The sequence below is a fragment of the Leucopleurus acutus genome, assembly GCF_964270905.1.
Source record: "Leucopleurus acutus genome assembly, chromosome: 2".
Taxonomy (NCBI): Eukaryota; Metazoa; Chordata; class Mammalia; order Artiodactyla; family Delphinidae; genus Leucopleurus; species Leucopleurus acutus.
Window position 1 is genome coordinate 192,196,108 of NC_139143.1, and position 13,814 is coordinate 192,209,921.

A 13,814-nucleotide genomic window follows, 5' to 3' on the forward strand; every position below is an offset into this window, starting at 1 on the left:
CTATTCATGTGCCGGAACCTACCGCCTCCATTGCTATAGCTTTGTGGTAAGTTTTGATGTCTACCAACTTTGTTCTTCAAATCAATTATTCTTGATCTTTTGCATTTTCTTACAAGACTCAAAGTCAGCTAGTCAATTACACACACACACACAAAAAAAAATGCTGCTGAGATTTTGACCGGGATTGCTTGAAATCTAAGCATCAATTTGGGGAAGAGCCACATCTTTCCAAGGTTGAGTCTTCTGATCCATGAAACTTCCATATAGTTACTTCCATATATTTATGTTTTCTTTCATTTCTCTCAGTAAGTTTTATAGTTTTCTACTTCAAGGCCTTACATATCTTTCATTACATTGGTTCCTAGGTGCTTGGTTTTTTAATATTATTGTAAATGGTATCATTTTGCAATTTCTCTCATTGTTTGTTGCTAGTATACAGCAATACTTTGTATACAGCAATTTTACTCAAAGCATGTAGTAGTTCTAACAGTTTATCCTTTAATATTTTATAGACACAGAATCATGTCCTTTGTAAAAAATAAGTTTTATGTCTTCCCTTTTCAATCCTTATTGATTTAATTTTTTTCTTGTCTTATTGAACTGGCTAGGACTTTTCAGCATAAGACTGAAGTCATGATATCTTGTTTCCCTCCTGATCTCAGAAGAAAAGCTTTGCAACATTTTGCAAGCTTTCATTTAATTTTGTTTGCTGTAGAATTTTGTGGGGTTTTGTTTGTTGCCACTGTTGCTGTTGTACAGATCCTTTTATTAGATTACAGAAGTTCTATTTCGATTTGCTGAATCTTTTTCATGAAGTCAATTTTAATATGCCTTATCTACATCTACTGAAATTACCATGTGATTTTCCTTCTGTATTGTTACCATGGTGAATTATATTGATTTTCAAATGTTACACCACACTTGTATTCCTTGAGTAAATCTAACTCGGCTGTGATGCATTATCCATTTTATATAGGTACGGATGAATTCCGATTGCTAATATTTTGCTTAGAATTTTTGTATCAATTATCATAAATGAGACTGGCTTATTGTTTTCTTTTCTTTTAATGTCCTTATTTTGGTATTAAGGTTATTCTTGGTCTCATAAATCAAGTTGAAAGAGTTTTCTCTTTTTTCCTTCTCTGGAAAGTTTAAGATTAGTGGTATATCTTCCTTAAATGTCAGATAGTATTCACTGGAAAAGCCAGATGAGTCTGGAAATTTCTATGTGGAAATATTTTAAATTAAATAATCCAGTTTCTTACATACGAAACTATTTATATTTTCTATCTCTTCTTTCATTTTTTGCTGAGTTGTGTTTTTCCAGGAATTCTTCCATTACACTTGGATTTTCCAATATATTGCCATAATCTCTTTTCACTGTTTGTAGGCTCTGTAGTGATGTCACCCACCTTTTTCCTGATTCTGATTACCTGCACCTTCTCTCTTATTTTTTGAATATTCTTTAGAGGGGGCTGGGTTTCTTGGATGCCCAAGAACTGTGTCTACCTCTCCATCTCTCCCTCTTTCTCCTCACTCCCTCCTTCTCCAGGGATTTAACTGGACTCTCTTCATACAATCTGTGCTATCCTCTGTCAAAATCGAGCTGCTGCCAGATGAGGAAGTGGTGGTCTATGGCATCCCCTACCTCCAGAATCTTGAAGACATCATCGATGTCTACTCATCCAGGTGAGGCTCAAGGAAGGTCCCAAGAGGTGTCAGCATCTTTCCCCTGCTCTCTCCTCATCCCCAACAGCTCCTCCTCTCAGGAGAGGACCCCATAAAGCATTACTCTGAGGCGCGAGGGACATGACGGGGTCAAATGTTTGTGGCCAGTGGAACCTTACATTAGAGATGCGAACCCCTCCTTGAGTCATCCAGGGGCAGGCAGGATGTATCTGTGGGTCGTCTTGGAGATTTTCTCCACCACCCTGAAGTCTCTGTTTGGTGTGGAGCCTGCTGTCCAAGGGCCCATAAACCACACCCTCTCCCTGGGCAAACAGCGCACACCTGTTCTATCCGCTGCTCTCTGCCTCCTGCCCCAGGACCATGCAGAACTACCTGGTCTGGCGCCTGGTCCTGGACCGCATCAGCAGCCTGAGCCAGAGATTCAAGGATGCACGCGCAAACTACCGCAAGGTGAGCGATGCCCTGCCCCTGCACCGAGCCTGGCCTGCTTCCTTGTTAACACTGACCACCTGCTGTGGGCCAAGCACCAAGGTCCACCCTGGGATCAGAGCTGCGATCCAGGCTCATGAGACACGCCCTCTTGGGGCAGCCTAACAATAAGCCATCGACAAAGCACAATCTGCTCTTTCAAGACCAGCAAGTAGGATGTGAGGGGAGGTGCTGAGGGCAGGGAGAGCCTCTCTGTGAAAGTGACCATGGAGACCTCAAGGCACGAACGACCCAGGCCAGATTCCCAGGAGCAGAAACAGCTAGTGCAGAGGTCCTGGGGCAGGGACCCCAGGGTCACATGGGGGAAGGAGGGAGACGAGGTCGGGGAGGAGGGGGAGGCAACCATGGGCCAGAGCAGCATGTGGATTCCACGTGCACTGAGAGCCACTGGGGTGTTAAAAGCGGGAACCACAGTCCGATGTCCCGCCTGGTGTGGTCATTCTGGCCGCTGCTGGGTCACAGGCCGAGTGGACGCAGGGGTCCGGCCCCGATCGGGGAGATGGGGGCAGAAGCCGTTGTGGCAATCAGGCCTCCTGCTTTGCCGTCTTGGGCTGAGGACGCCATGAGCCAAGCGTGGAGAAGGGAGCTGAATCCCAGAGCTCAGAGGACAGAGAATGAGTCACACTGACTTGCTAAGAGGCAGGAAACCCCACAGCCCCGGAGCGTGTGGCCAGATGCTGGGCAGAGCTCCGAGGGGGCCACGATTGGGGGCCAGAAATCTGACGGGGGGCACATTTCCATCTTGTGCCCTGTGTCCCCAGGGACAGATGGGCAGACATTCTCATCGTCATTTTGGAGACGGGAAAACCAGGGCCCAGACAGCTGGCGGCTCACGGCTGAGCTAGACAAGGCCCCCAAGGTCAACGCCAGTCTGTGCTTTGGGGTAGGGCTGGAGTCCTTGAGAGCAGAGTCGGCCAGACAGCCAGGCCAGGGTGGCAGGGACAGGGGCCAAGGAGGAACTCGGGGCCGGGCAGGGCACCCGCACCCCGGGGTCGGCCTGGGCCGGGAGCCCAGCCTTCCAAACTGCACACCCGGTCCTCCCACACCAGGGGCGGTGTTCAAAGGGGGTGTCTGAGTTCACCAATGTCCCCCACTGGCCCCTGGGCACACTGGGGCCGAGGCCAGGGAAGCAGGCGTTGGTAAACGTGGTGAAATGAAACGTGCCAGGCGCTGTACGGCACGTCGGCACAGGAGGTGCGCTGGCGGGAGTGCGTCAGCTACGTCAACAGTAACATGGAGAGCGCCGTGGGCTCACTCTACGTCAAGGAGGCCTTCCCCAGGGACAGCAAGAACATGGTGCGTGCCCGGAGACCCCGCCCTGGGCCAGGGGACACCAGCCCGTGGCACCTCTCGCCCCAGCAGCGCCTGTGTGCTCAGCGGTACCGGGGAGCACGTGTTTGCCCGGCGCCCCATCACACAGCGGGATGCGGGGAAGCCTTGCCCGCCCCAGGCCTCTGGCCCCCAACAGCTATTGGCCCCGACCCCCAGCCCTGAGGGCGTGCCTGGGAAGGGGGCAAGTTGTCCGAGGTGTGGGTCCAGGGCCTGGCAGGCCCTAGGCCCACCCAGGACAGAGTGCTGCCGTGGGGACCCTGTCCCAGGGGGCCAGATCCCGCCCCCAGCCCCCCACCACGTTCGGAGCGGCCCCCTGCAGAGACCCCAATGCCGATCAGCTGGGCACCAGGGTCACGCGCCCCCGCCAGGTCAGAGAGCTCATCAACCAGCTGCGGGCAGTGTTCATGGAGACCCTGGACGAGCTGAGCTGGATGGACAAGTCATCCAAGAAGGCGGCCCAGGAGAAGGTGGGCAGGAGGCTGGGAGAGGGTGGCCCCGGTGCGAGGGGTACAGGGTAATCGTCGCCACCCCTTCTTCAGAGATGAGGGCAGTGAGCCTGGGGGTGGGGGGCTCAGGAAGGGGCTGCGGGCAGAGGCGAGACCCCCCAGCAATGCGCGGGGGTGGCCACGGCCCCAGGGGGCAGGACCCCCTCTGGGCTGGTGTGACAGCAGCCAAGCAGCTCTGCCCGGCCCGACCCCAGACCCCTGGCTGGCGGCCGGGTGCGAAGGTCGGTCTCTGGTCGAGCCCTTCCACGTTCTGTCCCCATTAGCCTCCCCACAGCCTGCAAGGAGGGCGAGTCCCTTAGCCCCTTACCCACACGGCAGGGGCAAAGCCAGGATGCCCACAGTGGGGTGGGCAGGGACCGGCCCCCATCTCCTCCCTAGGCCATGAGCATCCAGGAGCAGGTTGGGTATCCCGACTACATCCTGGAGGAGGGGAACAAACACCTGGACGAGGAGTATTCCAATGTGCGTGCCACCCACACGGCCCCACCTGTGCCCTGGCCCCAACCCAACCCGCCCCTGAGCCAGCTCCCGAGGACCTTGGGCCCTCAGCTACCGGGGGTGGATTCCATCCGTAACTCAGCCACCTGGCCGCGTGCTGGGGCTCTGGCATCACCTCCCATTACAGGTGGGGAAACCATGGCTGGGAGGGACTTGGATCTTGCCCGGTAAGTGCACAGAGCCAGGCTTGGCCCCTAGTCCACTGCAGGCAGAGCCTGTGGGCCACATCTGGGACTGCCTGGCGAGTCCTGAGGCCAGTCCCCAGCCGCCCTGGACCTCCCTTACCCCCGGGCCCCTCGAGGACCCCGCACGCATGCCCACCCGTCTCCTGTAGCTGAACTTCTCGGAGCACCTGTACTTTGAGAACGGACTGCAGAATCTCAAGGCTGGCGCCCAGCGGAGCCTCAGGAAGCTTCGGGAGAAGGTGGACCAAAACCTGTGAGTGGGGACGGCACGGGGAAGGGGGGCACATGGGCCAGCGGGGGAGGGCGGTGGGTCTGACTCAGAGCCCCCCTGCACCCGCCCTCTGCTTCTGGGGTCCCAGGGAGAAGCCAGGGCTTTGGACTGGCCTAGACCCTGCCCTGGCCGTTGGCTGTGCTGGCCTCGTGGCATGACCACTGTGCATGGGTCAGGGTGGGCTCTGGCCAGCTGAGTAGGGGGACCTGGAGGGCAGGCCCAGGAGACCTGGGCTCTGAATGACCCACTTGTCTATCACAGCTGGATCACCGGGGCCGCTGCGGTGAATGCGTTCTACTCCCCAAACCGAAACCAGATTGGTATGTTCACCCCACGCCCCATAAGCCCTGCCGTCTTGCCTTCAGAGCCTACGTTTTCTGCTCTGTAAAATGCGGCAGGGGATCATAACCTTTACCTCCCGGCCGTGAGGTTAAATGCCAGGACGCCGAGGTGCACCCACCCCGAGCCTGGCGCACAGGTGTGCTCGCCCACAGCTCACTCCGCCCCCCGCCGCCTCCTCGCACAGTGTTTCCTGCCGGGATCCTCCAGCCTCCTTTCTTCAGCAAGGAGCAGCCCCAGGCCTTGAACTTTGGGGGCATCGGGATGGTGATCGGGCACGAGATCACCCACGGCTTTGATGACAACGGTACGGGGCTGCCTGGAGGGCAGAGCCGCACCTCCAGTCACAAACACACCCCTACCACCGCTGCGCCGGGGCCCCCCGCCTGGTTCCTGCCTGGTTCCAGGGGCCTCCAGCTGCCACCCAGCGAGGTTGCCTTTCCCATTGGGCTAGACCAGCGAAACCTCTGAGGGCAGCCCCATGTCCCCAGGGTCCAGCGCTCCCCTCCCCTGGGGTTTAGAGAGTGTGGACACCACAGCAAGCCTCCTTAGTCCACAGTGCCTCTGGGGTCCTGTGACCCAAGACCCCGGGCCCTGACCTTGGGGATGGCATGGACACCACTGAAGCCTTCCGTCCCCCAGGGCCTGAGCAGCCCCGTGACAGGGGGCCCATTCTCTGCTCACATGAGCTCTAGACACTGGGGTTCCCGGGAGGACGTGGGCGAGAGGCTGGCGCTGCACAGGCCTGGCCTCGTGGGCAGCCCCCCGCCCCCATCCAGGCCGGAACTTCGACAAGAACGGGAACATGATGGACTGGTGGAGTAACTTCTCGGCCCAGCACTTCCGCAAGCAGTCGGAGTGCATGGTCTATCAGTATGGTAACTACTCCTGGGACCTGGCCGACGACCAGAACGTGAGCGGCCACCACCCAGACACACCGCAGCCCTGGCCTGGGGGAGGGCGGAGCTGGGAAGCCCGGGCACCCCCGCCATCCTGTCTCCCGCCTGCAGGTGAATGGCTTCAGTACCCTCGGGGAAAACATCGCAGACAATGGAGGGGTGCGGCAGGCCTACAAGGTGGGTCCAAGCAGGGCCCCCGAGGAGGTGGGGCGGGGAGCGACCAGGTCCAGGCAGGGACGGCCCCTCAGCGCGGCAGGGACTGACCCCTTCCCAAGCCCAGGCAGATCCCGGGACCCTTCTCCATCTGACAGGGAGGCAGCAGAGCCCTGGGGGAGCCTGCTGGCCACAGGCGGGCAGGCCCACACTTTACCCCAACCTTAACTGAGGCCTCCGCGCTCTGGGGAGACCACTGCCCACTGCCAAGTAAGGCAGTGACAGTCACTGAACGCCCGCCAGCCTCAGCGACAGCCCTGCACCAGCAGCCTCGGGCACTGGCCGTCAGGCGCTCATCCATGTGGCGGGCTGCCCGGGGTCGGTGCTCAGATGGTCCCTGGGGTTCTCAGAGGCCCCACGCTGCAGGGGCAGGACCCCCACCGGAGGAGGCCCGGAAGCCAGACCTCCCTTCCGCCCCAATGCAAGGACCCTGGAGTCCTGGCCAGCCCGGTGCTGCCCCCAGGAGGGCAGGCCCTGGCCCAGCACCCGCTTGGTGCCCGCAGGCTTACCTGAAGTGGGTGGCGGAAGGCGGCAAGGACCAGCCGCTGCCGGGACTGCAGCTGACCGACAAGCAGCTGTTCTTCCTCAGCTACGCACAGGTGGGGGTCGGTCCCCTGCCCCGCTGGCTGGAAACCGGCTCCCCCACTTGCATCCTTGGCGGGCCCCCACTGACGCATGCCTCCAGGGACACCCTGGCGGGCAAGCCAGGCAGAACCAGAACTAGTGGGCCAGGAAGGCTTCCTGGAGGGAAAGGATGGTGGCGGCGTTGGAGCCGGGGAAGATTCAGACGTAGCTGTGGAGGGAGAGGGGTGACCCGCTGGCTTCCCTTCCCCCACCCAAGAAGGAGCAGCGGGGGTCCTGGCGGGACACCTTTGTGCCCAGAGAGGAACCAGGCCGCACTCCCTCCGTGCCACAGCCCTAGGGGCGCCTGCCTCCCCAGGCCCACGGTGCCCCCCGTAGCATCCCCTCTGGTCCTCCTTGCCCCTGCACCCCATCCCCCTGCCCCTCCTCCAAGTCCCGCAGACATGCCCCTCATGCACCCACAGGTGTGGTGCGGGTCCTACCGGCCCGAGTTCGCCATCCAGTCCATCAAGACCGATGTCCACAGCCCCCTGAAGTACAGGCAAGTGGCCCCCGTGCCCCTGAGCCCCGCGCCCGGGCCGGCGCTGTCTCAGGCTCCTCCGTCCACCCGCAGGGTGCTGGGCTCGCTGCAGAACCTGGCCGCCTTCGCAGACGCGTTCCACTGCGCGCGGGGCTCCCCTATGCACCCGAAGGTGCGATGCCATGTCTGGTAGCCAAGGCCAAGCCGAGCTGCGCGGCCCACGCCCACCCGCCGACCCGAGGTGCCCCGTCCGCGCGGAGACGGTGCTGCCAGCGAGGACCCGGCGTGCGCCCCGCTCCTGGCAGCCAACCCACCCGCAGCCAACCCACCCATGCTGCGCCCGGCCTCCGCGCCCGGCCTGGAGTGCGAGCCGGCCCCGAGCCCCCTCCGCGCCCGCCCGCGAGGACCCACACCGCCCACCGCAGCCCTGTAGACACGGTTATCAGCCTTCTGCCCGCTCGCCAAAGCGCGTCCTCCTCAGACGTCCACGAGCTTCAGACTTGAGCTAAGTAAAGGCTTTAAAGCAGTCGGCCGCCTTGTCTGTGTAGCAGGGCCCAGGGCCGGCCGTCGGGGTGACATACCTGAGAAAGTGCCCCACTCTCCCGCTGCACCTGCCGTTGACTGCTGGTGGCCAAGTGAGGAAATGGCAGGGCGCTCCTGACAATTTCCCCAGGGTCTCTCTGCCGGGGGCACAGCAATGACCACGATGCCCCCAAATGCCCGCCCTCGGGGATCACAGTTCAGGTAGGGAGAGGGGATCCTGACCCAGGAAGGAGCTGGGTTCCAGGAGAGGGGCGGGGGGATCTGAGCTGCAGCCCAGAATCTGGATTTGGGGTTTTGTGTAACTGGAAGCCAGTGAGCGGTTAAACCTTGTCACCTGCGCTGAGCTTTTAAATGACCACAGAGAGGCTCTGTTGGGGGCCTGGGACGCTGGGACGCCAGCTAGAAGGCCACTGTGGTTGTCCAGGCCTGGACCAGGGGCATGGAGGGTGCTGAGAAAGTCATCTGAACTCAGACGGGAGAGCTCCTGACGGGGCAGGACAGGAGTTCTGCTCTAGACCTGTTAGGTTTGAGGTGCTTGTCACCTCCCCGCCTCGTGACAGGGGCATCGGGGGAACCGGACATCCCCCCCCAGGCTACCCCCCACCCCCAGCGGGGCGCACATGACAAGTCTCACATGAGTAAAGGGCCTGCTGGAAGAGCAGCCCTTTCCCTAAAAGTCCCCGACTGTCCCCCAGACTCCAGCGGGTGGAATGGAAACCATCTCCTCCCTGGAAACCCAGTTAGCTCCCACCCCTCCAGGCCAGTTAGCTCCCACCCCTCCAGGCCAGGCTCCCACCTGGAGCTTGGGAAGTTTCCTCACTATCAGACGGAGCCCATCCCACCCTCGGCTCCCACACCCTGGACCTGTTCTCAGACCCCTGACCCACATGTGCCAAAGGCCTGAGGTCTCCAGGGAGGCTGCAGGGGCGCGTCCACCAACAACAACCCACCAGGGAAAGCGACTCCGCTAGCAGGGAAGGTGCCGCCTCGGGAGGCATGACCGCCCCGCTGGCCTGGATGACGCCAAGAGCGATCAAGGCCGGGGTGGCCAGGGCTGCCAAGGACGCAAGATTCAGAGGCAATGAAGAAACACTGTCCAGAGAGTGCAGTTTAATGCTCATCGCTGCCTGCAGACCAGGCAGAGTTGAGCCCCAGCCCAGAGATTCTGGAATTTGTTCACATCCAGCTCCCAGTGTGCCCAGGGCAGGAGACGCCGCTCACATCCTTGGAGGCCCGGGGCCTTCACCTTGAGCACGCCTCGTCACACTGCGGAGCCAGCAGAGGCCCCGTCAGCCTGGCCACACTCCCCGGGGCCAAGAGCAGCGGATCCCACCCTCCAGGGGTCTGTGGCCCAAGCAGAAGGAGGAGTGTGCTGGACAGTCCCCTCCATTCGGGGCACAGGAGGTAGACCACCAGCCATGCTAAACTAACGTGGGCAACGGTCACCTGGGACAAAGCCCAGCCCTCCCAGGCTGAGAGGACGGGCCCCTCCTCTGCCTTGCAGCCCCTGACCAGCCCCCTGTCCCCTGGAGAAGGCCCTGCTGTGCCTGCCCATCTGGCCACCCTGCCCCTGGCCCGTCACCGCAAAGTGGGGTGGCAGTGACATCCTGGGGCTGCTGTGAGCCCAGAATCACCTAAAGCCAACAAGGTCTGGCTCAGCACCTGGCCACAGCAAGTGCTCAACCCAGGGGTTGGTGGGGGGGGGAGCGGGGGGCGGCATTCTTGGCGCAGTGCCCGCCCCAGACCTGGGCTCACCTTGGGCAGCTCACTGGTACAGACCTCCGCAGAGATGCCCAGGGCCTGCAAGATGCTCTCCTGGGGGGCGTAGTCACCTGGAGACTTCTGGACGAAGTGTAGCAGCACTTTGTCTCCACCTGCAGCCGGCGGGCGGGGGGGGGCGGTCGTCAGGGTGCCCCTGTGTGGCCACTACCCCACCTGGTTACTGAGATGAGTGAGCTGTTCTGGCCACACCCCGCCCAGTTAGGATGACAGAGCTGGGCCACTCCACTACGGGGGTAACTGTGCTGAGACCAGGAAGCCGGAGGGAGAGAGGGTGAGGGCAGGGTCGAGTTCATCAAGACCTTCCCACCTGAGTACGTGGCCCTGCACCCCCGACGCCGTGACCCTGCGGTGGCCCCTGATGCCCCGCCCCTGGCCCACCTCTGGCGACCACCAGCAGCCCTCCGCTCTGCAGCAGGTCCCCGGAGAGATTGCCCTGGATGCCGACAGCCTTGGCCTGGGGGGAGGGGAGCAGGCCAGGTCAGTCCTGGACAGAAGGCGCTGCACCTGAGTCCCACACGACCTTGGCCATCACAAACCTTGGCGGCCACATCACGCACAGGCTTCCCCAGGGAGGCCGGCAGGACGCTCAAGTTGTTGTACCTGCCGAGACACAGCTGGCTTGTCCAGGCCCTGCCTCTTCACCAAAGACAGCCCAGCGCCTGCCCCCGGTCTCTGCACAGACCAGTTCCCACAAGCAGGCCCCGCCCCATCTCACCAGGGGCTCAGGAGGCACGGGGCAGCCAGCCTGTGGGCTGGCAGGCCTGGGGCCCCACAGAGGGTGTGGGGAGTGTGGACTGGGTGAGCCCGGGGGTGCCGGCTCAGCTGGCACTGCCAATCAGAGGAGACAGCCAGCCGGTGGGCTGGCAGGCCTGGGGCCCCACAGAGGGTGTGGGGAGTGTGGACTGGGTGAGCCCGGGGGTGCCGGCTCAGCTGGCACTGCCAATCAGAGGAGGCAGCCAGCCGGTGGCAGATGCACCCGAGGTGGCTAGGGTGGCCCCTGACTGGGGCACTAGGCCCAGGTATCCTCTGCAGCCAGTTGTGGGGAGGCCCTGGGTGAGAAGCCTAACCTACAGCCCGTAATAGACCTCGGCACCCAAAAGAGAGCCCAGCAGGGCTGGCTGGAGCAGTGGATGGCCCCAGAGCCGGCTTGGCCAGGGAGAGGGGGAGGGGAGAAGAGGAAGAAGGGAGCGGTGAGCCCCGAGCCGCCAGCTCACCGCTTGAAGCCCAGCTCCTTGTAAAACTGCTTGCTCTCATCCAGGTAGAGCTCTGAAAAGTAGAGGCCACAGGTGGGTGCCCCAGGCCCACCTGCCCCCCTGGCTCACCCTCCTGCATCCGGCCTTGTGTCCACCCTTGGTACCCAGCTCGCCCACCAAGGACCAGGAGGGGCAGAGCAGGGCTGACTGTCCCCATTGTTAGAGGAGAGGCAGAGGCCCAGAGGTACAGGTGGAAAGGGAGAAGCAGGACTTGTCTGGACTCTGCCACTGGGCCCAGGGCTCTGTGAGGGGAGGGGTCCAGCGGGGTGGGGTCGGGAGGCAGCGGAGCCTGAGCTCTGATCCCAGATACTCCTTGGGGAAAGCATCTGGAGAAGCTCAGGATCTGGCTCCTGGGGAGGCGAGGAGCTGGCAACTGACCCAGTAAAGACCTTTGCCCTGGATTGCAGGCCAGAGTCACCTCTGAGCCCTCCACAGTGGGAAGAACATCATGTCTGGGGCAGGCGGGTAGAGGCCACAGCCGGAGAAGGCAGGGGAGGGGAGGGGAGGGGAGGGGAGGGGAGGGAAACGGGGAGGGGAGGGAAAGGGGGAGGGGAGGGCAGGGGAGGGAAAGGGGGGGGAGGGCAGGGGAGGGAAAGGGGGAGGGAAAGGGGAGGGAAAGGGGGAGGGGAGGGGAGGGGAGGGAGGGGAGGGAGGGGAGGGAGGGAGGGGAGGGAGGGGAGGGGACACAGTAGCCTATCAAGGCTGCTCCTGGAGAGAGAAGGGCCTAGGCTGTGCAAGAAGGAGGCAGTGAATGCCCTGAGTTTGAGGAGGGGTCTCAGGGCGGGCTGGGCATTTGAGGGGGGGCCGCAGGGGGAGGAGGGTGGGGAGTGCAGGCACCTCCTGCGAAGTAGCCACCGTCCAGGAACTCCTGCAGGCCCAGGGCCTCGGGGCCCACGCCCACCAGGCGCACGCCGTGCTGGTCCAGGAGTCCCTTCAGGCTGCTGAGGTCCCGGGCGATCCAGCGACACACCATGCAGCCAAAGCGCCGCAGGCCGGCCACCACGCACGCCTGCTCCTGCCACAGGCTCCGCAGCTCCACGGCCTGCGCCGGGGCGGGTGAGAGGCGCCGTCGGACCACCGCCCGTGCGCACGTCCCCACCCCCGGCCCCGCTCCCGCGCCCCGTGCCCCCGGCCAACGCCGCGCACGCCCAGCCTGCGCGCCCAGCCTGCGCCAGTCTCGGATGCCGCTGCCAGGTGCCGGGGCGCACCCACCACCCTGAGCCCGTCCAGCCTCACCTCCCCGGTCACCGCGTGCTTCAGGACACACGCGCCCACGCGGGCAAGGTCCACCGTGCTCATGGCGACTGCCACCCCGGACCCCAGCAGCAAGCCCGCTCTCCAGCAGTCCGCTCAGCCTTCAGTACTACGCGCGGCCCGGCTCCGCCCCGGACACGCCCCCAGACCACCGCCCCGGCCCGCCCCCTCCGCCCCGGCCCCGGCCCCTGTCCCGCCTACCGCAGCTGCCCGTAAGCAAAATAGGCTCCCGGGCACTCGTTTTGTATATGCATGAGCCCGTCAGCCAATGGCGCCGCTGATAGTGGGCGGAGCTTGGAGGTGCGCCTGCGCAGAGTGCAGCGCCCGGCCGGGGGCGGGGTCAGTCGTGGAGTGCGGGGTGGTAAGCGACGGAGCGGTGGGGGTCCTGGAGTTCCGGCGGGGGTCCCATCTGGTGGAGGAGTCCGAGGGCTTAGCTTTTCCCGTGGTCTTGTTTCATCTTGAAAATCCATGAGAATGCAGCGTTTTCTCAGTTACACGTTCGTGTTGGCTTTAATCATAAAATACTGTCAATTTCATGCCGGCTAATACCTGCCTTTAACCCCCAAACTTTGGGTGAAAGGGACCCGAAAGGGATAACAGCAGTGTACTAGGTGCCTTGCCGATCTGTCTTGTTTTTTCCTCGCGACAGCCCTCTGACACCTTTCAGCATCACCCAATCTTACCGATGAGGGCCCTTGGCACGGAGGCTGAGGGGTGGAGCGAGGCGACTCGGACCGCGGGGTCCCGCCCGGCCATGGCCCGCCCGCTCCGAGGGACTGCGGTTCCTGGCACTCGGCCTCACTCCCCAGGGCCCGCAGACGGCTCCAGGCCCTGGACAAGGCTGGAGAATGAAGGGGCAGCAATCAGCCTGCCCTGGGCTTGGGGAGGGGGGAGTCCCCCTCTTGATACCACACGGTATTCCACAGGGCCTCCCAAGAGAGAGGGGGAAAACTGAGACCCAGGGGGCGCTGCTGCCTCCTTAGCCTGCCCTTGGGCCTGGGAGGATGACGGTGCTGGGAGCGGCTGAAGGTCCAGGCTCCAAAACCAAGTTACTATGCCAAACAGAGAAGGACTTCAGTTTCTGGGTATTGAAGGCAGAAAGGGCAGGCCATGCGGAAACTAGTAGCAGCAGGGGGCCGTTTGCCCAGTAGGGACGGAGAAGCAAGGGGAAAATGCCACAGTCCCCAAACCCAGCCGTGCAGCCCCCGAGGCCGACGCACCTCCCGGACCTCTGTGAGCATCGGGCATCCTGGTGCCACGTGTGCTGTTCCACATCCCGCCTCTCCTGTCTCCCAAGTGCGGCAACCCTTTCGAGTGGGACGCAAAGCCTGGGACCGGCAGCGCAATCACGTGACCCGTTCCTCCTGGAGCATTTATCTTGTGGTTATCATCCCCGTCGTTCCTGTGAGACTTGTCATAATATACTGGCAATGCATGAAAACCAGAAGGCTACCTGGTG

The 13,814-nt window shown here is 61.7% G+C and overlaps 2 protein-coding genes across 2 annotated transcripts in view; one reads left to right on the forward strand and one right to left on the reverse strand.

Annotated features, from left to right (window-relative positions):
* The window catches only part of MMEL1 (membrane metalloendopeptidase like 1), a gene marked incomplete at both ends in the record, with an annotated part of 31,965 nt that extends 24,249 nt beyond the window's left edge, over positions 1-7,716 (forward strand). The window contains 12 exons of the mRNA XM_082860340.1: positions 1,553-1,689; positions 2,046-2,139; positions 3,346-3,474; positions 3,879-3,977; positions 4,395-4,478; positions 4,849-4,952; positions 5,232-5,290; positions 5,497-5,616; positions 6,089-6,222; positions 6,320-6,385; positions 6,925-7,020; positions 7,468-7,716. Of these exons, the coding sequence (XP_082716466.1) occupies positions 1,553-1,689; positions 2,046-2,139; positions 3,346-3,474; positions 3,879-3,977; positions 4,395-4,478; positions 4,849-4,952; positions 5,232-5,290; positions 5,497-5,616; positions 6,089-6,222; positions 6,320-6,385; positions 6,925-7,020; positions 7,468-7,716 (1,371 nt within the window). The remainder of the gene's footprint in view (positions 1-1,552; positions 1,690-2,045; positions 2,140-3,345; positions 3,475-3,878; positions 3,978-4,394; positions 4,479-4,848; positions 4,953-5,231; positions 5,291-5,496; positions 5,617-6,088; positions 6,223-6,319; positions 6,386-6,924; positions 7,021-7,467) is intronic.
* A 1,514-nt stretch (positions 7,717-9,230) lies between these two features.
* Positions 9,231-12,435, reverse strand: PRXL2B (peroxiredoxin like 2B). Its single transcript, XM_082862448.1, has 7 exons — positions 12,338-12,435; positions 11,939-12,143; positions 11,063-11,114; positions 10,385-10,448; positions 10,227-10,302; positions 9,822-9,940; positions 9,231-9,332 (listed from the first exon to the last, which is right to left on the reverse strand). Exons 1-7 carry the CDS (start codon positions 12,398-12,400, stop codon positions 9,309-9,311), a joined length of 603 nt encoding a protein of 200 aa, XP_082718574.1. The 5' UTR covers positions 12,401-12,435; the 3' UTR covers positions 9,231-9,308.
* Between the last annotated feature and the right edge of the window lie 1,379 nt (positions 12,436-13,814).